We start from the raw sequence: 26,661 nt of genomic DNA on the forward strand, positions 1-26,661 counted from the left end.
ATAGGCATATGTTTTATTATTACAGAAAAAAGGGAATCATTTAGCCATTAAATAAACCCAATAGGGCTGTTCTGCCCCCTATAAGGGGTAATTATATCTTAGTTGGGATCAAGTACAAGGCATATGTTTTATTATTACAGAAAAAAGGAAATCTATTTTGAAAATAGGAATTATTTGATTGATATTGGGTCTATGGGTGGTGGCCTTCCCATAATTCAGAGCTTTGTGGATAACAGGTTTCCAGATAATGGATCCCATACCCAGGGGGGCTGCTGCCATAAGGCGAATTGAGAAACTTGCCTCAGGCTGCAGGGCCCCTGAAGTTACAAGGGATGGCAAAAATCTGCTCCTGGTAACTTCAAGAGCTGAAATTCTGATTTTTAAGTCCTTTGGCTCTTCTGTTCAGTTTCCCCTTCATCTCTGTTCCTTACCATAAGAACAGGAGAACCTGCTATCTAGAATGGAACATGGCTTCATATTTGAATGTTCCACTAGGGTGACTCTCCATTGCCTGCTTCAGCTTCCTCTATCTCTTCAGCCTTTTCTAAAATACATATATCATTATCAGAATAGAAGTAAAGGAAAAATCACTAGAAGCCTCCCGTGGTTCTAGTTGCTTACCCCATGCTGATGCTCTTCTTCTTCTTAAAAAATGGCACCAGTCCTTGATATTGTTTGTTGAGCACCAAACCACCATCTTCTTCTGATCTTCTAGGCCTCCCCTGTTGAGCTTTGGTGAGCACATGGACAATACAAAACCTTTCCAGAGATGTATGTGCTACGCATGTTTCCTCCTAGAATTGGTGCAGGGGACACCTGGGATAATGGGATAATGGAGGCACGGAGCTCAGCAAACAGAACCCTGGGCTGGTGCATTTTTTAAAGAAGAGGAACATCAGCCAGGTGTACCAGGTAAGTGACTAGAATCACTGGGGGTTGTTGGGTGATTATAGTCACTTACCTGCTACCTTTCCTTCTATCTTAATATCCTTCACCATGTCCATATCTATGTGTATTTTCCATATCTGCAACTTTCTTTCCACTTGACAACTATTTGGATGATGGCTACTTCATGCCAACCCATCATGTTCAGACTGACAAGTCTAGTCCTATGTGTTACTTTGGCAGTGAGTCCGTACCATGGGTCTGTTGGTAACCTATAGACATGTCAGCACCATTTCTTCTTCTTTCATCTGCCCTTCCCACCCACCTCCTCTCACTATTCTCCTCTCCTTCTTCCTGAGCACTTTATCCTCCATTTTCTAATATTTTCTCTACCCTTATTTTCCCTTTCTATCGTTTTTTTCTTTGGCATTTACCCCTCTCAATTCTTTTCATATTCCATTTGCATGGTGGTGTTCTGGATAGGATTGCTGTCTTGCAGTGCTGGGTTCTAGGTTCATCTCCAACCAGGGCACTATCTTCAGGGGGTATTCTCTTCACTCATGCAGGAAGGTTAATTGACTCCTGATCAATCTGACCATAATGTGTGTGTGCAAGACTTTAGACTGATGTGAATGATGTACAATCAGTGTAAAGCCCTGCAGAATATGTTGGTGCTTTATTAAATTATAATTACCTAGCCCTTTCCTTACCATTTTGTCCTTCCCTTCATCCCTTTCACTCCACCCTACCCACCTCTGCTCCGATTAAGGACTCGGCGACTTTGACTTGTCAGCTTCTAAAACGAATTGCTGAAATTAAATATTGTATTTTAAAAAAAATATTGAAATATTGGCATATCCCCAGCCAATAAAATAGCTTATCGTGCATTAGTTATTGACAGTTTTAAGACTCTATTGAGCTCTGAAAAGCATAATTCATATGTAAATAATGGTAGGTCGATATATATATATATATATAAATATGAAATATGATTGAAAGGTCCCGAGCTCTATTGTAATGTCATTTTAACTGGTGAAGATATTGTTTAGAAGTCATTTCATTATATTTCAGCCAGGCTCTTTTGTGATCCGGGCTTTCTCACTGATTGTGTGGCTACAATAAGGCAGCTTTTATAACCTTGAGCAAAAAGCTGTTTCAATCTTATTCGAAATGAAACTCGGTGCTATCAACAATGTAAGCTCCATTATGTATTGAAATGTAATGCAATAAGCAGTCACATATGTATTTCAGTCTCGTTTATAGCAGAGATGCAGCCTGGGAAGCGGGGGAGCTTTACGAGGCATGGTAGTATTTTTTTTGTACTGATAAAATGAAGTCGTTTATGTTCTTTGTGGTACCAAGAATCTCAACCATTTATTCTACAATGCTTTTAAGCAAGGAGATGACCTAGAAGAAGGCTTAACGCTCTTAAGCTAATGGAGGATCTTCTCATTGTTGACATCTGAAGTGGCCCATGAAGGTACACTGAATGTGGAACTCTGCTCCAACAGAATCATGGTTTGCTGTAGAAGTTAGGGTCAGCAGTAGAGTGCTGTCATCTCTCAGGAGTCTCTTGGGCTTTGAGAGTTTTTTTCTGCATTGAACGACCTTTGGGAAGTATCTTCCACCATTATAATATAGACGTTTGATATATAAATTCCAAAACAGCAATGTGCAAAATGCAATGAGACTCCCTTGTATGTTGATTCAAGTGGAGGGAGTGAATGTAGTGCTGAGACCAGCCAGCAGCCACCCCCTGCAGCGAGGGGACGCGGCACATGGATTAGGCAGTGTGCTCATAGTATCTTTGGACCATTGTTTCTTTGATAATAGCTGCAGTTCTGAGCAGACAGTGAAAAAAAGGAGGTCTCCTTTTATCATAAGGAAAACGAGTGTGGGCGCCTTATTGAAAGGTGAGCCAAACAGAGGCTCTTTTATGGGCTAAGCCATAATGGAAGACTTAACAGCCCCATAATCATGAATTAAACTTATGGTTCAGTCCTTTATTGGTCAGGACTTAGTTGCTTTTCATGGACATTGGAGATGTTTACACTGGTAATAGCAGGTATTGTAACTTCCAAGTCACTGAATGTCCTAGCTTAAATTTGAGGATATTAAAAGGAGATTTTTGACCATAGGTCACAGGGTGACGTGTGGGGAGTGGAAAAGCGGTCCTTTATGCTACCCATGGACAAGGAAGGTTCTGCTTAACAAAAGCAAACGATGGCTTTACTACGTTATACACTTGCCAGGAGCACGTGCGATGTGCTCGTCTGGTGTCTACTCAGCTACACAGAAACGTAATCACAAGAATGAAAGCTACATGTGTATGGCTAGCCAATTAGTGTGCATCATCTACAGATCTTTAGATGAAGTCTCCAACACTGAGGGTTGTGTTTCTGCCAACAAAAAAATGCCCAGAGTAACATTTGTAATTGAGTCCATGACCCAGGAGTTGAAAGAAAAGTTAAAAATGATCAAATAAAACAACCTTATAAAGTTTATTTACATAAGTATGCCTGAAAACTCTTGATAATCAATGGATGGACCTCATATTTCAATGTATATAAGAACATATGTAGGGAATGAGCTCTCCAAAGAAAGCTTTTGCTTACGGACGGTGGTCATTAGATATGCTACTGTTGGTGGTAGTCTTTAAATTGTACTATTTTACATCTTACGGACAGCATGCAGGAACTACATAACCCACAATGCATTGCACTGTAATGTTCCTTTCCTTATTGACATCACATGCAGGGAATTGTCTGATTGGTTCTTAAATAATACATAATGAAATGTTATATGATACATAATGAAACAACAACACTCTACATTAGATTCGTAGATGACAGTAATAGAGAAGCTATATTAGTTAATACTAAACCATATCAAAAGGTTTCGCAACTCTCTTCCAGACTTCTGGGGCCTATCAACGCTCCTTTGGTCAGTATGTGTTTGCACAGGACAGTGCCATATTCTTTCCCTTACTCATGGTAGGTGCTTCAAGTTGGTAGATGGCTCTGTTTCTATGTGGTACAGGAGCTGGTATTTTAGATTTGTGCTCAGGAGGCCCTGCATGGTAATGGCTCTTTAACAACAAGGGACAATGTGTTTTACAACTAGCAGTCAATGTCAGCTGTTATTGTTTTCAATGGGGACCCAGCAGAAGGCAATATATTCTTAACATTGTGGGGCCCTTTGTGTGTATGGGGGGTATGGTCAACAATGCACAATTGCCCCATATTTAACAATTCTGTGGCTTATTCTACTGCAGATTTAGGCTTTGAATTTTTGTCAGGTGGGTCCTTGTGGAACCCATGTTAATTCTGCCTAAGGATGTTACATGCTGAAGAGAGAGAAATCCCCGTCCCGTTGCTATTGTCATTATGAAGGTGCCACTCACAGTGCTATCAGGCATCTGTTTCTAATGGAAGTAGACTTTATTGTAATGTTTTATTGGTGAGCTCCCAGCAGGGGGCTATTTCATCTTCCCAAGCCAATCTTATAGGTGGAGAGACAGCTGCTTGGCAACCTGTTAGGAAACTGGAATATATATATACATGTGTGAAAGCAGAGCTGTGATTGGCTACCCACACACCAGGAACTTCGTATGAAGGACACATTCTCCCAACCCCATTATTGTATAATAATCTAACCCGGTCTTTTTTTTTTTTTTTTTTAAACCACCAATTAAATATATACACACAGATAGACCAGTGACAAATATGCTTAAAAGAATAAATTCATAAAGATATGACATTTTTGTTTGTGCCTAAAAAAAATGTATCATTTTTAAAGTAGTAAAGTAGTTTGTGGAGTAGAATTAAATAATGAAATTACAAAATTCTAATTAAATATATCATGTGTACTTCATGTGTGGAGTAGGGATGCACCCAATCCAGGATTCGGTTTGGCTGAACTGAATCCAAATACAGGTATAGGACCCATTATCCAGAATGCTCGGGACCAAGCTTATTCCGCAAAAGGGGTCTTTCTGTAATTTGGATCTTCATCCCTTAAGTCTATTTATTGCGGCCATCTTTAGTTAAACAGCATTCGTGTCTTGATTTATGGCTGACAAAAATGATAACTCTCCCCATAGGGTGACATTTAGCAGTTGCTGCTTCTGAATGTACTTGGGAGATTGTATTGATAACTTTGTCACTTGCAGTATGACTTCTTACCAAATCCTTTCTGCCCTATGTACATAAAAGGAATATTAACTGTGTACAGGTCTAGCATCTGTTATTGGGAATGCCTGCGACCTTTGAATCTTTGGAACATAAAGCCTTAAGACAACTATAAACAAATGAAAAAAATAGTACCTTTTTGCCATAAGTGTGGATTAATACTCAGTTACCAGCAAATACCCAATACTCTTTTATAATGTTGTATTATTACAGAGAAAAAACAAATCAGTCCAGGTTTATAACCAGTGCACCAATAAACCCCCCAGCATAATGGACTCTTCCTCGCAAGGACCAAACATGGAGGAGCTTCAGTCTTTCTGTTTAACTAAAAAAGTAACCCTGTTTGTTTACACAGTGTTTGTGCATATGGGCGCCATTCATTAAAGGTACTTGCTCCCTAAATTTGCAGTCAGTACCAGTATGTCTGCCTGTTGATGCAGGGGAAGAATTGCGCACGGATGTCACTTTGTTGCCAAGCGCCAGAAAAAACGACATCCTGAATTTTAATATGTGTTAAACTGGCTTTGATGCATCGTGGTACACTTGTGTCAGATGCAGCTTTCCCTCGTGGCAGCAATAACTTTGAAATTGTTGGAGAAAACACTGCTTCTGGGTAAAAAAAAAATTGCTTATCATCTTTGATATTTGCACAATGTACTTGATTCGTAAATGAGCCCCCTGTTTTTTAATTTAACTGTTTGCTCTCCAGCTTTCGAGTATGGAGATTATTGTTGTCTGGTCACTTTCCCAGACATTATATGTCATACACAATGCCTTGGCACACACTAACGGCTGGCGTGGGACGTGGTGCTAAATACCCTTGAGGCTTTGCAGTATGCACATTATATAAACATTAATATGCGCAAAGGAAAAAGTTCCTCTCCCTAAGCTTTTATTGCTTTCCTGCCTGAATATTTATAATACTGTAAATGCCATAAATCTGCATTTGGCCTTGTGCGTTCAAATCAGGAGTGTATTAATGTGGCAGGGATCGGCTTTCTATTAGTCGCCCAGCGATGGGTCTATCCGAAGAAAAAAGTGCGTCTCTCGAACATTTTCTCAGCTATGCTTATTAGTGACGCGTCGAGGAATTATCCGTGGGCATTCTTGGAAGCCTGTCGGATTACAATTTGCACTGCACATAAGTAGCCGTGACTAATGCCGGGCCAGCGCATTGACATAGCACAATTCTGTCTGAGCAAATGGACGTTTAGTCTGCCCCACCCTGGCCGCCCGCTGCTTCTCCCTATGGGCTGAGAAAATATTGTTCTGTTGGGGAGGGATCTGAGCATCCGAGTTCCCCCTGGGAAGGTAATATTATGTAACGGTTGTGCAGTATTTCTATTTTGTTGTACAAATACCACAAATAATCAGTTGTGATGTCACCACTTATAATTGTTGCTTATTGATGGCATTCGTGTCACATGACTCACTGAAACTTGCGTGTCATAAGGAATAAACCACCCCCTATAATGATTTTATTATGTGTTTAGAGTTCTGTGACCTGTATAAAAACGTTTGATCTAAAGGTGTTGTGCCCGTAAATGATCATGGGACACCTGGGGGGTTTAGCATTGTTATCGTTTAAGGAAGGGTAACTTTATTCCCAGGATTTGCATTAGAGATGTCATTGGGTATTAAACTGCAGTTCTTAACATTTTACCATTATCCCAAGAATGGCCACTCTTGTTTTAGGTACTTCCCCCTGTAGGGACCCCTATCTCTTCTCTCCCTGGCTATGGTTTTGGCCTAATAGGAAGAGGGGAGATTTAGTGATACCATAAAATCACATGCCTCCCATCTGTCCAATGAGATTGCACTCCCATTGATACCATCAACTACCATTGGTGGTATCAGGGAACTAGGGGTGTTCAAAGATGTTGAGCTTCAATCTGCCATCCATTCCCAGAACCATATGCATGCCCATCTAACCCATGAGATTGCACCATTCCATAGAATTGGAGAACTACTCAGCAGGGCGTTGCGCTACAGGACTGGGCATTGTGACAAAGGGGTAACTGTGCTCCTGCCATCCTTTTACTCCAAATTCCATCTAGGGTTGACACTTTTTTTTTTTACTATTATACTGGCCTTTCGGTTGGGGGGAGCAGGCCGGGGTGTCACATTGGGTGGGGAAATGGTGGAATTGATGGGGAAATGGTGGAATTGGTGGGGAAATGGGCGGAGTGGGCAGGGAAATGGGCAAAAGAGTATATGTGGATCTGGCCTTATGAGAAATAATTTGTCAGTGGAAAGGGTCAGGGAAGGTTGGGGTTCGTAGGGTATTACAGATTTGTAATTCTGGCCCTAGCTGGTGATTTACCGGCTGGACTGGTTAAATATCTGCTGATTGGTAACCCTAATGCCATCTGACCAATGCTTTCAGCATCACATTATTGCAATGGAGAGATTATATACTTAGGGGTTTTCAAGGGTGCTAGGCTTGGGTACGCAGAATTTTTGCCTGCAAACCTAATCGATTTACCAGCCAATACTGGGGGTAGGTCCCCTAACTATCTAACCAATGGTATTGCAATACATAGTGAACTTACTAAGCTAAGGATGTAGCGCACCCAACTGTTGGTAAAGGGCCCGGGGAGTATAGAGTGACCCATGGGAATCTTGCCTGGAGGCCCATTACAGTACATTATTTTCAGACTTGAGGAGGGTCCTAGGAAGACTTTACCTTGGGGCCAAGTAAAGTGGTTATGGTGGATAGATTACATGAAGGAGCAGCGCTGGGGTCTATCCTGATAAGGGCATGGAGCTTGGAGCAGATGTAACAGTAGGGCCAAAATCTTAATGCTAATGTGAAAGAGGCAGAAGAGAGAGAGAGATGGGTTAAACAATAGGGTAGCTCCCACTTACTTGTATAACTGCAGGTATTCAGCCACATGCTAATTGGCCACAGATATTACATATGAAGCATTTGGATTAGATCCCACCATCTCCCACCATATTGTTAGATAACTTCTTTGGCATGTTGTGCCATGTGCATTCTGTGCTGTTACGTAAATGTCTTCCATGCGGAATAGAAAATAATCCCTACTAATTACTGTGAATACTAATTAATTTTCTTACCCTGTTCGCCAAGGTCTTCCTCTTTTTATTACATCAAAGATAGATAAAAACTTCTAGGCCAGTGGAAAGCTTGTTGTAGCTCAGTGCGAAATGCTGAATGGTTTGAGTGTTGCCCCGCCGCTGGTCCTTGGAATTGCTCCAGCCGTTGGCAATGTCAGTGCCCGAGGCACTTTGGGGGGGCGGAGGCCCATGCTCCGATGCACATGAATGGATGTTGGTTCCCTGCAATAAGCGTTTGAAGCTAGCCAGCTGGCCTGCAGACCAGATATGCTCAGAAGCACTTGACTGGATCATGGCTGCTTGAAAACTATAAAAAAGAAAAATATTTTACATATTTATTAGTTCCTAAAGAAATACCTCTTTGCCAGCATTTTAACTGCATGGCAACAGTGGCACTAAGCCTACTTTCCACTCTGTGTGCAGAACAGAATGCCAGAATGAGCCCATGAAGGGTAGCTGGCCCCCAACATACCTTGCCCCTAATAAAAGCCCAATTTCAGCACTGTGAGCCTTGTTTACTCCTAACAAATTTCCCCGTGGGCACTTGCACTAGTGATTAATGGGTGACAATGGCACACATGTCAACTCATCCACAGTTTTTAGGAATCACACTAATTAAACACCTCTTACCCAGACTCCCATAATAAAAGCCCAATGGCCTGGCCAAGATGCACCCCCATCTGAAGGATGGCACCATAGGATCATGCCTGTGGCTCAGCACCCTTGGTGAGAAGGTTGGGAAAAGGCATGATCTTAAGGTTTAATGGCACTATAATGGTGCCATTAAAGTGGAGTAAAAACGAAAGCAACTAGGCAAAAGCTGCAGAGAGAAATGGGGAATGTGGGGTAATTTGAAGTGTTTTCTTGCCTGGGTGTTTGGGACGGTAAAAAACACTTAAAATCTCCCAGTGTGCCATTGCCTTAATAGGAACATGCCATGTTAAAGGTTTACTTTTTCCTTTATGGGAGTGGCAATGTGTGGATAATTTATATATATGCTGTGGGACCATGTATCCCCTACTGTAAATGATAAGGATATTAGGAATCGCTTTACATATAATGCCATAAGGGATTTGTCTATTCAAAAGCAATATGTTGTTGATGTAAATGATCTCAGCAGATTTACAGTTGGTCTTCATTTGCTCTATGTTTTTTGTTATATGCCCCCCCCCCTTTTTTTTTGCCTCCCTTGCAACTGGCAGCTGTTACAGTGTAGGCCTTATCTGGAACCAATATTATATTATGCAGCACCAACTCCCTCCATAGTGCTGTACAGTAGAATTCAGACATGGTGTCAGTTCTTTAGTGGACTTATAATAACGCTGCTGTTTTTTTTTTCCTTCTCGCCCATAAGGACGCCTTGGTTTAACGGATGGGGATTTAATCTGCCGAGAGGTCAGTCTTTACTTGACAAGTGGAACCTCGTCCCAGAAGGCATCGATATCCTAATGACTCATGGGCCCCCACTAGGTAAGTTATATGCCCGTTGCTGCCCATACATGTTATGGAAAGGCTTTTACATGAGTCTCCCTTGCTGGGGGATGCTCCCCTGTCTCCGTGCTAAACCTTGAATAAAAATGCTTTTACAGGACTTCTCTATGATAATTAAACCCCGCAGTTCTACACTGTTCCTAGGTGTTGTTTAAATTAAATTTTCTGATTTACTGGAGCCAAGGAGAATTAAATGGATATCCACAGCGCTCCTGCAGTCCTTCCAGCTCGGCCATTTGTTTCTGTAACAATATTTATCTGACAGGTAACAGCTCCCCATTCAACTGCTTTATGGGTTTTAGTGGATGGTGTGAAACCAACAAGTTCTTTCTTTGTGCTGGTATCTGGCTTGTGCTGTAGAATACACAAGGCTCTCATTTCTACGTATATAATATATTAGAGATCAGCGTGCAGGATACTACCTTGCTTTTTCTTCAACATATAGATATGATTCTATCTCCTGCTACTTAAAGCTTTGTGGATGGTTGACCATGGCCAAGAGTATAAACAGGGATTTATTCTGCTCTTGCTTATGGTTCTCCCCCTAAAGGTCTAGGACATGTGCACAAGGGCCCCATGTTATACTTGTTTGAGTATCAGACTGTTTGTCCTCGGGAAGGATGGTTACTAATTGATATGCAAACAGGCAACTGCTTGGAGATGAAGCTGATGTGTGGCCAGACATTAGACTAAAAGGTCAGCAGATGAGCAGGTCTTTGCTTGAGGTGACCATCCAGGCCAGGGATCCCCAACCTTTTATACCCATGAGCCACATTCAAATGGAAAAATTGTTGAGGAGGCTCTGTTTGGCAGAAATGGAAAAATGAGCACCTACTTTGAGGCCACTGGGAGCAACATCCAAGGGGTTGGTGAGCAAGATGTTGGTCATGAACCACCGGTTGGTTATCCGGGTGGTGCTCTAATTTAGGTTCATCAAAATATTTTGTCCCCCAGTCCCAGCCAGAAAATGACTGCTCTAACTGTGCCATAATTTGAATTCTATATAGTATTGCTTAAGGGCGAGTATATGGAAGAGCAGGCAATACCAATCTCCAGTCATATAAAATTCATGAATGAAGCTGCACCTCCAGTTGTGTTAAAGACTACTTCACTTTGAATTGAGCTGCTGCTGAAGAGCTTGCTGTCAGTATCAGCCCATGACCCGTGGGGTTTGATTATCTTCAGACATCCAATGCTAAGCATAAATACGGGGATGGGGGTATATGTCCTTAACTTAGGGGAAGTACCTTGGTTAGATTAACTTGATTGTGAGACATGAAGCATACTGGGGCACCTAAACCCCTCTTTCATTCTTTGCATGATGTGCAAAATTAGAAAACATTTTAAGCAAGGGTAAGTAAATGCTCTTTATGTGTTTATATGGTATTATTGTGGGACTGACCCAGGACCCCAGCTCTACAAGGCAGAAGGGGTAACCAGTAGAGCCTTTGTGCTGCCCATTTGGAATATTGGCAATGATTCAGGACATTGGCTGTTGTTTCTCCCCCACATTTAGCCTTTACTAGCAATCCTTTGTATGTATTAGTATGCATGTGTAATGTATAGCTGGAGTTAGAACTGTCAGTTTGGCTTTTGTTTGGATTATATATTTATAGATATATACATATATAATCCCATCTGGAGACTGACCAAACCATTTATATATTGTGTACAAATGATTTGATATTTCTGTACATCCATCAGCCCTACACCTGACTGCCGATATACCCCCTATAAGTTGGGGCCCCAGGCTTACTGGTGTGCCGGTGTTGCGCCCATACTAGGGTTTGCCCTGACACCTTTAGCCCTGTTCAGTGAATATTTTGACTTTTCCGTGCAATATAGATTCTACTATAATGCTGAACTGTGTGATCTCCATAAGGATAACAGACAGTTAGTTTAACCAGGAACAACCCGCAGTTCATCCCGTACCGCTATGGTGTGTGTGCACATCAGCGCCTTCATTATCCTCTGCAGTTCTTTAATGCTCTCTTCCCTTTTTTATTTTCTTGCCCTTAAAAATCTGCATAATGCACTGTAGTGGAACAAACCATTCATGAAGGCTTTAAAAGCACAATATCTCTTAATTACCTTTTATGGAAGAATCCCTCCTGTGAAAATGAACATTTTGTGATGGCAAACAGCAGCACTGAACTTCTGTAACCCTTTCCGTTCCAGTCAGTGTGGCTGATTATACTGGCATTAGCGCTTTAGTGAAAATAAAGTGCAAATACACCGTCCACATTTAGAGCAGAATCATATTCCGTGTATTCTGTGGCCCATATAACTTTGTGCTCACAAACCAAGGACACCCAATACTGCTAGGGTCCATCGTTTAGGGCAGTGTTTTTCAACCTTTTTTGGGCAAAGGCACACTTGTTTCATGAAAAAAATCACGAGGCACACCACCATTAGAAAATGTTAAAAAATTTAACTCTGTGCCCAGCAGCAGTGCCCCCCTAGTACACTGGTGCCCAGCAGCAGTGCCCCCCTAGTACATTGGTGCCAAGAGCAGTGCCCCCCTAGTACATTGGTGCCCAGCAGCAGTGCCCCCCTAGTACATTGGTGCCAAGAGCAGTGCCCCCCTAGTACACTGGTGCCCAGCAGCAGTGCCCCCCTAGTACATTGGTGCCAAGAGCAGTGCCCCCCTAGTACATTGGTGCCCAGCAGCAGTGCCCCCCTAGTACATTGGTGCCAAGAGCAGTGCCCCCCTAGTACATTGGTGCCCAGCAGCAGTGCCCCCCAGTACATTGGTGCCAAGAGCCAGCCCCCCTAGTACATTGGTGCCCAGCAGCAGTGCCCCCATAAGTCAGTGTGCCCCGTGGCCCCCCCTAATACATTGGTGCCCAGCAGCATTTTACTCTTCGGCGGCTTCAGCAGCATCTTCCCCTCACGTGCGCCGCCTCTGCACTTCTGCCTACACGCGACCGCACACAGGCCCTTTTATAACGTTGCGCCCCGTGCGTACTGACGTCACCCGTACACACGGGGCGCAACCAATGACAGGGCCCGGATTTTTTTTTGAAAGTAGAAATTGCGGCCCTGCCTACGGCACACCAGGCAACATCTCGCGGCACACTAGTGTGCCGCGGAACAGCGGTTGAAAAACGCTGGTTTAGGGTGAAGACACACACAGCTACTAGTAGCAGCTACTTGTCACGGATACTAAAATAGACAATGCTGATTATTTACTGATAATTGTCTCTACGTGTGTTTTAGCAGAGGCAATTCTCAGTATTGTCTATAGCAGGGTATTTTCTGATGTGTAGCTGCTACTAAACAGGCCCGGATTTGTGGAGAGGCCCATATGGAGCAATGGGGACCTCTCCCCACTGCTCTGTATGGGAGATTAAATGTATGTGCATGCGCTCACTGCCGCAGGGGGGGGGGTTCGTTCATGCGTGCAGGGGAAGGGGGGGCGGCCTCGGTGCGCCCGGATCACAAATCCGGCGCTGCTACTAAGTAGCTCCATGTGTCTTCGCCCTTACACATTATTTCCTGCTACAGCTTCAACCTGTATTTTCCAGTCAGGTGTTTAGTGAGGGAAACACAAAATGGCGGCTCCAGGGCAATTTTCACTGAAATGTATAAGCCAATTTCATAAGGATTTTGACTAGGTCCCATATTAGGATATAAATGATAAAATGGATGAGTCTAGAAATAAAAAGTCTATTTTCTAGGCCAGCCTTATATCTAGGTGTGTTTTGATTTCACTGACTCAGCAGCATGAAAGTAAAGTGCAACTCTGTTGTTGTGCGACTATTACTTGTGTCACATGACCACATGCAGTTTGTGACCAGGCTGTATTACATATTTATATACAGTCCATATTTAGAGCAGAATCATATTCTGTGTACTCTGTGGCTCTCTTATGAAGCTCTGTGCTCTCACACAAACCAAGGACACGCATACATGCTAGGTTCCATCTTTTACACATTACTTCCTGCTACAGCTTGAACCTGTATTTTCCTGTCAGGTGTTTACTGAGGGAGCCACAAAATGGTGGTTCCAGGGCAGATATTCACTGATATGTAGAAGCCAATTTCATAAGGATTTCAAATAGGTCCCCTATTAGGATATAAACGATAAAGCATATTAAAATAAAAAAGTAAAGTTTCTAGGCAAGCCTCATATCTAGGTGTGATTTCACTGACTCAGCTAATCCCATTCATTACACAGTACAGGTATGGGACCTGTTATCCAGAATGCTCGGGACCTGGGGTTTTCCAGATAAGGGATCTTTCTGTAATTTGGATCTCCATAACTTAAGTCTGCTAAAAATCATTCAAATATTGAATAAACCCAATAGGCTTGTTTTGCCCCCAATAAGGGGTAATTATATCTTAGTTGGGATCAAGTACAGGGACTGTTTTATTATTACAGAGAAAAGGGAATAATTTAACCATGAAATAAACCCAATATGGCTGTTCTGCCCCCAATAAGGGGTAATTATATCTTAGTTGGGATCAAGTACAGGTACTGTTTTATTATTACAGAGAAAAGGGAATCATTTAACCATTAAATAAACCCAATAGGACTGTTCTGCCCCCAATAAGGGGTAATTATATCTTAGTTGGGATCAAGTACAGGTACTGTTTTATTATTACAGAGAAAAGGGAATCATTTAACCATTAAATAAACCCAATAGGACTGTTCTGCCCCCAATAAGGGGTAATTATATCTTAGTTGGGATCAAGTACAGGTACTGTTTTATTATTACAGAGAAAAGGGAATCATTTAACCATTAAATAAACCCAATAGGGCTGTTCTGCCCCCAATAAGGGGTAATTATATCTTAGTTGGGATCAAGTACAGGTACTGTTTTATTACTACTGTTTAGATACTACAGATAAGAGGTCCCATACCTGTATAGTAAAGGTGGCCATACATGGGCAGATTTCAACTGCTGATTCAAGTCCTAAAGACCAACTCCCCAACTTATCTACCTGTATATGGGTATATGATAGGCCTCGCCGATATCTGGCCAGTCTCTCCAACTTTTCCTATCCCCTTCATTATAATGCAATATCACCCACCCAGGGTGGACATATCGGGGCAAAGATTTGCTCTTTTGACGACCTCGCCAAACTAGCAAATCTTACTATGTATGGCCACCTTTAGGCATTTGTAAACCTATTATTGATTCCTCCCTGGGCCCTATAATGCTGGGGCTCAAGGCAGCTGCCTCACCGTAGAAGCAGCCCCAGTATGCAGAGCATATACACATATTCATAGTTGCATGTACTCCTGCCTAGAAATGGCAGATGTATAACCCTGATCTTCCCTCAGCTTTATTATGAGGAGCCTCTTCTAATCAACAGTTCCTTGTGAGCTTAATGTTTTGCAATCAGGAGGGGAAGCAGAATTTGTTTTATGTCTGTGGAAAATGGCCGGCACTAGAGACAAGGGAATAGAGTGTAATGGAACTTTGGAAGAGAAATCCCTACTGCTGCTGCCGAGGACTCGGTGCCATAAAAAAAAAAAGCGGTGACATTGAGTGGAGAAGGGAATTGGATGTCTCTCATATAAAACCCTCACTTGCCTCATCTCAGAAATGATACTTCTTACTTCCAAACTGGCAGTTTGTGGGGTAATTGATGTTCCCTTTTATGGATTCTCTGCATTAACTGGAGAACTAAGTGGCTCTTAAACTCTGAGAGCCATCAATTAGCAGTGACATCATTGCCGGGGCTACATTTAACTTTTGGAGAGTCTGGGAACGTTTTAACCCCTTTGTTGCTGCAGTTGGATCACTTTTGCTTTACCTTCACCCGAGATTTTACTGATAATAAAGGTTGTCAACTTCTTTGGAAAAAAATATTTTTACTTTCCTAGTTCTGTATCGTGCTTGTCACTACTGATTCAGTGTGTAGGATAGGTGTAACTTGGCTTCTTGGAGACTGACGACTGTAGGAGTCACTTGTCTTCTTGGAGACTGACGACTGTAGGAGTCACTTGGCTTCTTGGAGACTGACGACTGTAGGAGTCACTTGGCTTCTTGGAGACTGACGACTGTAGGAGTCACTTGGCTTCTTGGAGACTGACGACTGTAGGAGTCACTTGGCTTCTTGGAGACTGGCAACTGTAGGAGTCACTTGGCTTTTCAGAGGCTGACGACTGTAGGAGTCACTTGGCTTCTTGGAGACTGTAGGAGTCATTTGGCTTCTTAGAGACTGACGACGGCAGGAGTCACTCGGCTTCTTGGAGACTGTAGGAGTCATTTGGCTTCTTGGAGACTGATGACTGTAGGAGTCACTTGGCTTTTTGGAGACTGTAGGAGTCACTTGGCTTCTTGGAGACTGACGACTGTAGGAGTCACTTGGCTTCTTGGAGACTGACGACTGTAGGAGTAACTTGGCTTTTCAGAGGCTGAGGACTGTAGGAGTCACTTGGCTTCTTGCAGACTGACGACTGACTGCAGCAGTCACTTGGCTTCTTGGAGACTGACGACGGCAGGAGTCACTTGGCTTCTTGGAGAATGACGACTGTAGGAGTCACTTGGCTTTTCAGAAGCTTATGATTGCAGGAGTCACTTGGCTTCTTGGAGACTGTCGGCGTCACTTGGCTTCTTTGAGACTGACGACTGTAGGAGTAACTTGGCTTCTTGGAGACTGACGACTGTAGGAGTCACTTGGGTTTTCAGAGGCTGAGGACTGTAGGAGTCATTTGGCTTCTTGGAGACTGACGACTGTAGGAGTCATTTGGTTTCTTGGAGACTGACGACTATAGGAGTCCCAGGGACTACAGAAGCCACTTGGCTTCTCAGAGACTGAAGACTGCGGGAACCACTTGGCTTCTTATAGTCACATTTTTTTGGAATGCTGTTGGTTTGTCAGCCACATGTCCTGAAAATAAGGCTTTTTTATGTTTGGCCAAAAATTAGTGTAATTCGCCTCGAATGAGGCTAGAATGTGATCTTGGCATGTGATAAAAAAACACTTGCTATGAGCACCGGTAAATGACTATACTGCCCAGAGCATTGGATCCCTGGGAAGATGACTGAACGTTGTGGCACAGTGGGGGTAATTTATCAACACTGGGCAAATTTGCCCATGGGCCGTAACCTATGGCAATCAATTAAATTGTTATATTCATTGGTCTACCTGCAGCTGGCTGAAAAAACCAATCACTGATTGGTTGCTATCGGTTACTGCCCATGGGCAAATTTGCCCAGTATTGATAAATGAGCCCCACTTGTTTCTTCTCATTTAATATACAGTATATCTCATGCCAAGCAGTGTATAGGTGTTGGACCCCTTATCTTTGTATCTATAACAATCCACAAACTGGGTAACAGGGTGCCCACAAACTCTTTCTAATTCATTAGGTATTGGGTCATGTCCCACCCCATTTCTTCATGGGTCTGTGAAAAAAAGAAACATGACTATCCTGTAAATGTTATCATTATAAATGGTGCTTAGTGATCAATTATAATTAGGGTTGCCACATTTCAGGCTTCTTCTTACTGGCCAGGGCAGGGGGTGGGCCAATGGGGGGGGCATATCGATAACATCGGGGGCAGAGCAATGATGTTAATGGGGGCGGGTCATGAAGTCAGTGAGGGGATAGTTTGAGAGTAGTCTAGAAAATGAGAGGGGATAGGAGGCGAGGAGAAGGTGAAATACTGGCCAGGTGTGAACCCTAGTTATAATTGGTGCTTTGTGATGTAATTTGTCACATGACTCACCCGAAACTTGTGTATTATAATAAATAATTTACCCTGTTATAAAACATGACCTGCATAAAAGCACGAGGTCCTGTGCTTTTATATGATTATGGGACGCCTCAATGATTTATTATATCCTTATATTTTACAACAGGGGGTACATTATTGACTATACAATACAGCAGTCAAGGCACAAATAACATCACTAAGCATTACTAATCACATTTCTTTAGGGTGTTCGTAGCTTTTGTGTATTCTCTGTGTTCTTTTTACTCATTTTTGATCATTTCCAGCATTTATAATTTATCAGAATAGCACCCTTTTAACGTCCATTAAAGCGAACCTGATGCAGAAATCCAGGTCATTGTTAAATAAGAGTGCGTCCTACCTGGCACGGATAGATTGGAATGCCCAGCCATTGCTTAAACTGGAAGGCAAATAAATAATTTAGCAACAAAAATGGGTCATTTAAGTTTAAATATTCTGCTCTCCCAGACAGACTCTACAGAGCGATCTCGGGTGCTGCCGAAGCTGTACGGATTGGATCTTATAGGGGGAGTCAATCACCCAACAATTATATACAGAGGATTAGGCAAACAACATGAAGGGGCTGCCTGATTGGGTCATGTAAAATACTTTAAAGGGGAACAAACCCCTATAAAAAATGAGTGGGAAGTTATTCAGAGTGCTTCGAGCACATTTGCATTACATTGCTAATATACAGCTTTTTCTACAGAGACACAAAGGGTTAAATGCCTATACAGGAAGCGTCTCCGGAGCTGCTCTTATCTCCCTCCTCCTCCGCTCACTTAGATTTTAAAATTGGCAGATGACAAGGAGAGAGATAACGGTGCAGAGTAGCGTGAAACTGATTTTTAACCCCTTGCTGGCTAGCACAGAGCTGCTGTGGAAAGATCGTGACATTCGGAATGTCAAACTGCAATGGAAAGAGAATAGAAAACAAAGGATCAAGTTCACTTAATTCAGTAATTGCAGTTTTTTTAATTTTTTTGGAGTTTTGGAATTATTTTGATTTTCCAGTTTGGATTTCCAACAGCTATCTGGTTGCTGGGGTATAATTTACCCTAGAAACCAGGCAGTGGTTTGAATGAGAGACTGCTAGATGAATAGGAGAGGGCCCGGATAGAAAGATAAGGGATAAAAAGTAACAATAACAATTCAGTTGTAACCTCCTTGTATCTGGGGTCAGTGGCTCCCTTATGAAAGCTGGAAAGAGGCAGAAGAAGAAGGCAAATAGTACAAGAAGTCTAAAAATACATAAAATGCATCTGAAAAGTTGCTAAGAAAAGGACATTCTGGTAAAGGTGAACTACCCCTTTAAGGTTAATTGAAAAGGTGCTCAGAAGAGCATCCTGAATTGATAACCACAGTGCCACCTGCTGTTCATTAAAGGCAACTGGCAACATTCGGAAGAGAATTCAGTTAGTGGGAAAAGGAACGTCAGTATGCATGTATATCTTTATTTATAAAGGGCTACTTATGTGCGCAGCGCTGTACTGTAGAATACATTAATACAAACGGGGGGTTATTAAGATAATAATAGATAAATACAAAGTGTAACAATAAATACAAATAAATACAAGATACAGTTGCAACAAGTTAAGAGTCAAAGAGACGAGGATGGAGGTCCCTGCCCCGTAGAGCTTACAATCTATATGGTCAGTGAATCAGCTTGCGGAAGAGAAAGTGCTGCTTCTATTATATATTGGAATTTCACCCCAAAAATGTACATTCTATGGTCTTTTTTATTAATTGTTTTGTGTTATATAATTGTTTATTTTTTGTTGATTTTAGCACTTGTACTTGAGGGTAAACCTAGAGGGGTAAATGTTACCTTGAGCTGGCCCTACATAGCCACTTGACTGACTGGGTCACCAAATTAGAGCATCTTTGTCCTATTTGTCAGCTGGAATATGCTTTACCATGAACTCGTAGGAGTCTCATTGGGACTCATTGTTTGCCTTCAAATGAATTTTGAATGTAGTACAGGCATTTCCATTGGAAAACAATTTTCAACTGGATTTTTTTTTATTTCTTGGGGTTTGAATGTTTTCTTTAGGACAAGTGCTGCCAAAAAACTCATGTTTAGTAACATTTAACTGGACCAAACTCTTATTTTGTTCAAGGGGAACTCCACCCAAATACAACTTTTTTTTTTCAAAAGAAAACATAATTTCAAGCAACTTGCAATATGCAATATACATCAAATTAAAAAATATGCAGCCTTTTCATGATTTGTAATGTAATAATATGGGTTGGGGCAGTTCCCTAAGCCCCGCCCCCTGTTCCCCTGCTGGTCTGGCTGACTACTTTGAGACTCAGATAAAATGTAACAGTAGTCGCCTGTCCCCAGCCTGCCTTCAGCCTGCATCCTCCCAATCCCACAATTCCCTGCACACGTGATGTCAGTAAGGAAAGGGACATCACTGTGCAATGCATTGTTGGTTATGTAGTTCCTGCATGCTGTCTGTAAGCTGTGGTGAAGTTGTTACAATTTGTAACATCAGTGTTTTAGTCCCTCCTCCCCTGCCAGGATTTCAAATGATGCAGAAAGAGAAGAACTGTTTTGCAGCTGAATTTCAGCATATAAAAATGGTATTTATTCATACTGTTTGAAGGAACAGATTAGATTGATAGGTATATTAGGGGTTTCTGTGTTGTTTGGGGCTCACTAACAGATTTTGGTTCAGAAGCCGGGGTTCCCCTTGTAGCCTGTATTTTAAATTAAATATGGATCTCTCCCCATCAAACAAAAACTGACCAGTACTGAAATTGCTTTCCCTCCATGCTGCAAAATTACACCTGCCACTGCATAAATCCTAACAGCATATGTACAATTTTATATCCATGTCTGTTAATGTTAAAAGCCTCTCCCCCCCCCAGTATGAGCCATTTACAGAAATATCCCGGTACGTGATGCCCTTTCATTTAAGCCGTGGTGCGGCTGTAGCCAAAGGAAAGCAGATTGATTGGGCAAATGGTCGTTGCGAGGTGGAAGAACGCGGTGCCTCGCTGGCGAAAGTAGAAAAATGCAATTAAATAAGAGCTGAAACAATGAAATGAGAGAGGAGAATAAGGGATCAGCAATATAATTAGGTTACTGCCGGGAAGATCCAGGCAAAAAACTCCCAGGAATAAAGTCAATCCCGTAACCCCTTTGCTTTTATAAATCAGAGGGAACAAGAATGCTAATTACTCGAGAAAGACCCCCCAAAAAATGCAGCATCCCACGGAGGGCAAAGTGATGCTTGAAGGTTTCTTAAAAGCATTTGTGGCCCTTAATGGAGGGTTGGAGATGTCCTGTAATCCTAATAAAGCTTTGGTGAGTTACGGCTTCCTGCAAGTCTATGGGAAGCCGCCCTTTATTGCTGAATACCGAGCAACCCGGTGACTCTTCTGCCTTTCTCTTTTCTGGATTAGGTTTTCGAGACTGGGTGCCCAAGGAGTTGCAGAGGGTGGGATGCGTAGAGCTTCTCAACACGGTGCAGAGGAGGGTCAGGCCCAAGCTGCATGTGTTTGGTGGAATCCATGAAGGTAGGTGCAAATTATAGGGTGCTACCCCCAAATAAAGAATAATAATGTTATGGCAATGACTTAGATATCTACCATTTTGTCACTATTAGGACTACATGGTTCCTGGCTGTGCTTGGCACAGGGGCCACTATGAACCATTTCCCTATACCATCCCTTCCAACCTGTTACCAGCCACTCACACTAAATGAGTATTGTAAGGACCGGTTGGTTCTACTGATACTAACTATTCAGACACAAAGGACCAGAACAGTGGAGAAAGTCAAGTTGCAGATCTTTTTTTTAATGGGAGATTTCACTATTATTTCCTCTTTTAGGTTCAGTATCAAAGGGTCCTAGACAAGCCCCTAGGCCTCAGGGCACCTTCCCCAAGTTGGATCAATAGAGTACATATGCTGGCGTAGATATATTGTACCTCTCACTTAGGGGCTGATTCATCAAAGTACAAGTTCGAATCCCGAAATGGGTAAAATTCAGATTAGATTAGAAAAATGCTTACGAAAAAATCGTAATAGTCACGATAATATTGTATTGGCGATCTGATAAGTTTCATAACCGAACGATTGTAAACATTCGGAAACAATCGTACTTTGATGAATGTGCCCCTTAGTGTGTTTTTCCTGCTATGGATAGTGCTATTTATCTGGCCACACCCCTAGCAGCATGCCACACCCATTAAAGTACATGGCCATGCCCCTTTCTGTAAAGGGATTATAAATGCAATAGATGGTGAGGGATAAGGAGCTTGTTGCTGGCCTTTCCCTAAAGGTCCCCATACACGTGAAGATTCGCTCGCTTGGCAAGATCGCCAAGCGAGCGGCTCTTCACCCGATATGCCCACCTACGGGGTGGGCGATATCGAGGAACGTGTAGGCTTAATTCAATCAAATTATATTAGCGGCAATGGGGCAGTCAGTTCAGGGACCACATCAACGAGCAGATGCGGTCCCTGATCTGACTAGATTTTTTAACCTGCCCAATCGAGATCTGGCCGATTTCAGGCCAGATATTGGTCGGGCAGGCCTGTCGGTAGTGCCCATACACGGGCCAATTAGCTGGCGAACCGGTCTAAGGGACCCATATCGGCAGCTAGAATCGGGCCATGTATGGGGACCTTAAGACACTGGATGCACAGGCTATAGGCAAAGGCATAGGCAAATCCATTGGGGAAATGAAAAAAGATGAGGTACAGTGGCCCTGTGATGATGAAGATGATGGTGATTGTTCTGCTTTAAAGCTTATCTGGGGAGCGCTAATGAGAGCTAGTATTTTGCTCCAGAGCTCATTAAGGCTGCGTGTGAGTGTAGGAATACCAACTAATCAAAGCTCCGTACTTGGCACAAAGAGGATTATGATGTGCCTTACGGCAGTGTGCCCTGGGGTATGCGCCGCCGGCGGCCCCTCATCTTTATACATTACAGCAAGTGTGACTTTCTCTTCCGCAGGTTACGGGATTATGACCGACGGTTACACAACGTACGTCAATGCCTCAACGTGTACAGTCAGCTTCCAGCCAATCAACCCGCCAATTATTTTTGACCTTCCCAACCCCCAAGTATCATGAAGGCCACCGATGCACAGATGAAAACAGGAAGGTCTTAAAAAAAAAAAAAAGCTGCCATTTTTTTTAATTGTAAAAAAATAAACGCACTGTTGTTGTTTGATTTTTTTTTTTTTTTCAAATTTATGTATTTTTTTTAATTACCGAAAAAAATTCTTTAAAAAGAAAAAAAAGAAAAACATTAAAATGTTGTTAAATAAATTTGCCATTGTACATACGGGATGTCCCAGTGGACTCAACAAATGTATTAAATGCTGGATACGAAATGGAAATTTAAGTTATAAAATCGAATTTAGGTAAAAAACTGGGTAACAACTGTATATGGGCAATATTCACCCAGAAGTGCTTCTCTGTGCAGATAGAGGGTTACAGAATGTCATATTATACATGGGAATTGCCCCATGAAGTGCCCATCACTTTAGTTTTTGTCCCTCCGTGCCCTGGTTGGTCATCCATGGACCACGTTGTACTTATCCTATGGACAGTTCCATAAGGAAAACCTCTTCTGATATGGGCTTTTCTCATTGAATTGACCATAGGATAAGCACAATATAGTCCATGGGATGACCAGTAAAGGTGCCCATACACGGGCCAATTGTAGCAGCCGATATGGGTCCCTTAGACCGATTTGGCAGCTTATCGGCCTGTGTATGGGCACTACCGACGGGCCTGCCCGACCAATATCTGGCCTGAAATTGTCCAGATCTCGATCAAGCAGGTTAAAAAATCTAGTCGGATCAGGGACCGCATCGGCTCGTTGATGCGGTTCCCGAACTGACTGCGCCTATTACCGGCGTTCTAATTCAATTGTTTGGCCCCAGGGCCAAATGACCGAATTAGCCTAAATTCGCCCAATATTGTCCACCCGTAGGTGGGGGATATTGGGATAAGATCGAGGTCGCCAAGCGAGCAGATCTTAACGTGTATGGCCACCTTAAGTCTGTAGACAGACAAAAATAAAAGACGATGGGCATAAAAAAATCCACAGTAGTTGATCAGCTTTAGGTATAGACTAGAACAGACAGTGACAAGATGGTGGCCTCTTACTTATTCTATGGGCAGTCACACTGCTCTGGCCACCATGTGATCTAATCATTAGCTCCAGGGATTTAGACAAGGTGGATTTGGCCCCTTTTATCAGTAGATCCACTGGCGGTCAGATTTGAGCTGCCAATTTGGTCTCTTTCTAGCTGTGTATGGGGCTCCATCTGACTACTGAAACCATCCAAATAACTATGGGGCAGGTATAAAAGTCCTCTTGGGACATGGACTTCATCCGGCCTCTCCCAACAGCCTGCAGTTACCTTTGTTATTATTGGTCTGAGGGCCAAATGATTGGATCATAACTATACTGCCCAGCACAAGGTGGCCATATCAGGGAAAGATCCTCTGGTTTGTCGACCTTGCCATACAAGTGGATCTTTAAGTGTATGGCCATCTTTAGCTGTGTGAAGGAAGTAAAGTTTAAAAGGAAAAAACACCAAGGAAATTATATGCAGTTCTATCTAGAATGCTCTATACATAGAAGGGAGCCCACAGGGGGTACATAGTAAGGGTGTAGGGCAAGATGGTGGCTCCAACAGTGCAACCCTAAAGCACTTCTGAAGGTTCTACACCCACCCATAGTTGAAAGCTCTTCTGTGGGCTCCAAACTGAAGCTCAACATCAGTCGAAGGCCCCCTCGTTTTATTGGGGTTCCATTGCTACTAAACAGCCCAGGTGCCATCATAGAAAAAGACTCGTTGTTCCCTACTAGGAAACTCCTTCATACAATGACGGTTTCCTTCTCGCCTTATTGCTCTGGGCAGGGCCACCGCTCCCGTGTCCACGTGTATTTAGGGTAACAAATTTTTTGTAAAAAAAAATAATGAAATCTGTTTTGTTTTTTTTGTAATGTGTGTATTTTTATTAAATTATTTTATCATTAATTAATATTGGGGATGGAAAGCTGTACAAAATTGGGTGTCATGCAGTTCCGCATGTAAATTCAGACTTCTTTTAAACATGGATTTATATATACGAGTATTTTTTGTGCATTGAAAGAAAAACGAGGGAATCGATATTGGTAGCATGGCGTCTTCAGAATAAATGCTGTAACGCACTCAGCAATGGTAACGGATGGGGGCACGTGGGCAAGTAGCCTTCATCTGCTGAAGACGCCTCCAGTTTTAGGCATGTATAGAAAAATAATACAATCAAGCCAAAAAAAAATGGCGCCGTTGCTCTTTTCTTTTTTTATTTGGAGCAATTCTTCCCCTTTATTATGTTGCACTGGGTGTAAATGCAATCTCGCTGGCACAAACAATGTTGCAAATGGCTCTTTCCGTTTCCAACCTCTGTAAATGCTTTTTTTTTTTGTTTGTTTGTTTTTTTTTTTGTCCTATTTTATTTGTTTATTTTTACCTTGGTCATGGAACTTAGGGAAAAAAACAAGTTGTTTCTTTTAAATTTATTGTGATATTATTATATATATTTAGCGCCTTTATATGCAAATAAAATTGCAAGATTTTTAATGATGTTGCCTGACTGTGTTTCTGTGGGTTTGCTTTGCCCGCTGACGGGAATTTTACACCGCTGGTTACCTCCAATGGAGAAATAAAGGTAAAAACTAAGTAAGCTTTATCAGAAAGGTCTATGTAAATACAGCCATACGCACTCACAGAAATGCTGCACTGAGTCCTCTGTCAAAAGATTTGTTGTGTCTGTTTTCCTGTGCCAGAAACATGCAGCTCTCTGCTCTCTCCTGCTCCCCCCTCCCTCAAGAATGCTAAGAACTCACTCCCCCGCCCTTAGGAATGTGGATCTGAGCCAATCAGCAGGAAGCTGACTCATAGTCTAACTAACTGAGCATGTTCACTTGGTCTGGGTGTCTGTGCAGGAGTGAGGCATTATGGGGACTTTCTTTACACAGCTCAGCGTTTTTTCTTCCTGTTTGGCTTCTAATCATCTGAACAGGGAAATATGGGGAGACTTGCCTGCAGCTTGAGATTAACTCTTTATTAGCCTCTCCTTCTCCTTTAAATTAACCTTTAGTATGATGTGGAGAGTGCTATTCTGAGACAATTTGCAGTTGGTCTGCATTTCTTATTATTGGTGGTTTTTGAATTATTTAACTTTTTCTTCAGCAGCTCTCCAGTTATCTGGTTGCTAGGGTCCAGTTTATCCTAGCAACCAGGCAGTGATGTGAAACAGAGAATGGGATATGAATAGAGGAGGTCTTATACATTGAAAGAAAAGTAATAAAAATAACAGTAACTTTTTGGCTGCCGGGGTCAGTGACCCCCATTGGAAAGCTGGAAAGTGTCGGAGGAGAAAGATAGATCATTGAAAAACTATACAAAATACAAACAAATGAAGACCAACTGAAAAATGTGAAGGTGAACCACAGTATAATAAGCTTTATTTTTTTAGGGACACTCAAAATGTAGAATTTGTTCAAATCAGCAGAACAGTGGGAAGGGAGCAAGACAGCAGCTCCCAGTAGGTATCAGAATAGCACTCAATAGTAAGAAATCCAAGTCCGGCTTGGGACTCCTCCAGTTACATGGGAGTAGGAGAAACAATAGGTTAGCTGAAAGCAGTTCTAATGTGTAGCGCTAGATTGAAAATAGATTGAAAATCACTACGTGTATGGCTACCTTTGCTACAACCAGATGCTTATTCACCATAATTTAGAAACCGGGGGTTTAATAGTCAAGTTGCAAGGATATTTACTCGGCCAGCATGTAGGATCCAGCACCGAATAGAGTACATTCCATTTTCATGATGGATTTAGTCCCTTAACATAGATTCTCTGGCAGAGATCTCGGCCAAATGACTTCATTAGCTGTGTGATTTATCGGCTGGCTTTTACATAGTGTATGGTGCGCTAGACATGGGACCTGTTACTATCCGTCTCCCTGAGATCAGTGGCACTTGAGCGATGTGTTTGGGAGGCATGTTATGACTGCAGCAGAACAGTGGAATGAAGGATACGGCTCGGTTTGGCCTCGAAAAACAACTTCCAGGCTCACGTTCCGCAGTATCCTGAGTAAATACACGTTTGTCGCTGCAGCGCCAGCCTATATTCCCATTATCACCGATGACTGACGAGATGTTATGCCAACTTAGCATTTAGCCATACAGAGGCAAGCTGTAGGGTGAGCCGGCAAAGCAGCGGGAATAATCATTTTCTCATAGCTGAGTATGCGGCGCAGCACCATTAGTGGGTCAAGGCGAGAGCAGAGAGGACATAA

The 26,661-nt window shown here is 42.4% G+C and overlaps 1 protein-coding gene across 2 annotated transcripts in view; it reads left to right on the top strand.

Moving 5' to 3' along the window:
- mpped2 (metallophosphoesterase domain containing 2) overlaps positions 1 to 24,942 on the top strand; it is a 97,894-nt gene extending 72,952 nt beyond the window's left edge. The window contains 3 exon segments of one of the 2 annotated variants that reach the window (NM_001017101.2): positions 9,511 to 9,626; positions 20,755 to 20,868; positions 22,311 to 22,590. In NM_001017101.2, coding sequence (NP_001017101.1) covers positions 9,511 to 9,626; positions 20,755 to 20,868; positions 22,311 to 22,429 — 349 coding nt within the window. In that variant the 3' untranslated portion in view covers positions 22,430 to 22,590. 2 annotated transcript variants of the gene reach the window in all.
- The last annotated feature ends 1,719 nt before the right edge of the window (positions 24,943 to 26,661 follow it).

Source organism: Xenopus tropicalis, chromosome 4 (assembly GCF_000004195.4).
Source record: "Xenopus tropicalis strain Nigerian chromosome 4, UCB_Xtro_10.0, whole genome shotgun sequence".
In the NCBI taxonomy this organism is placed as follows: domain Eukaryota; kingdom Metazoa; phylum Chordata; class Amphibia; order Anura; family Pipidae; genus Xenopus; species Xenopus tropicalis.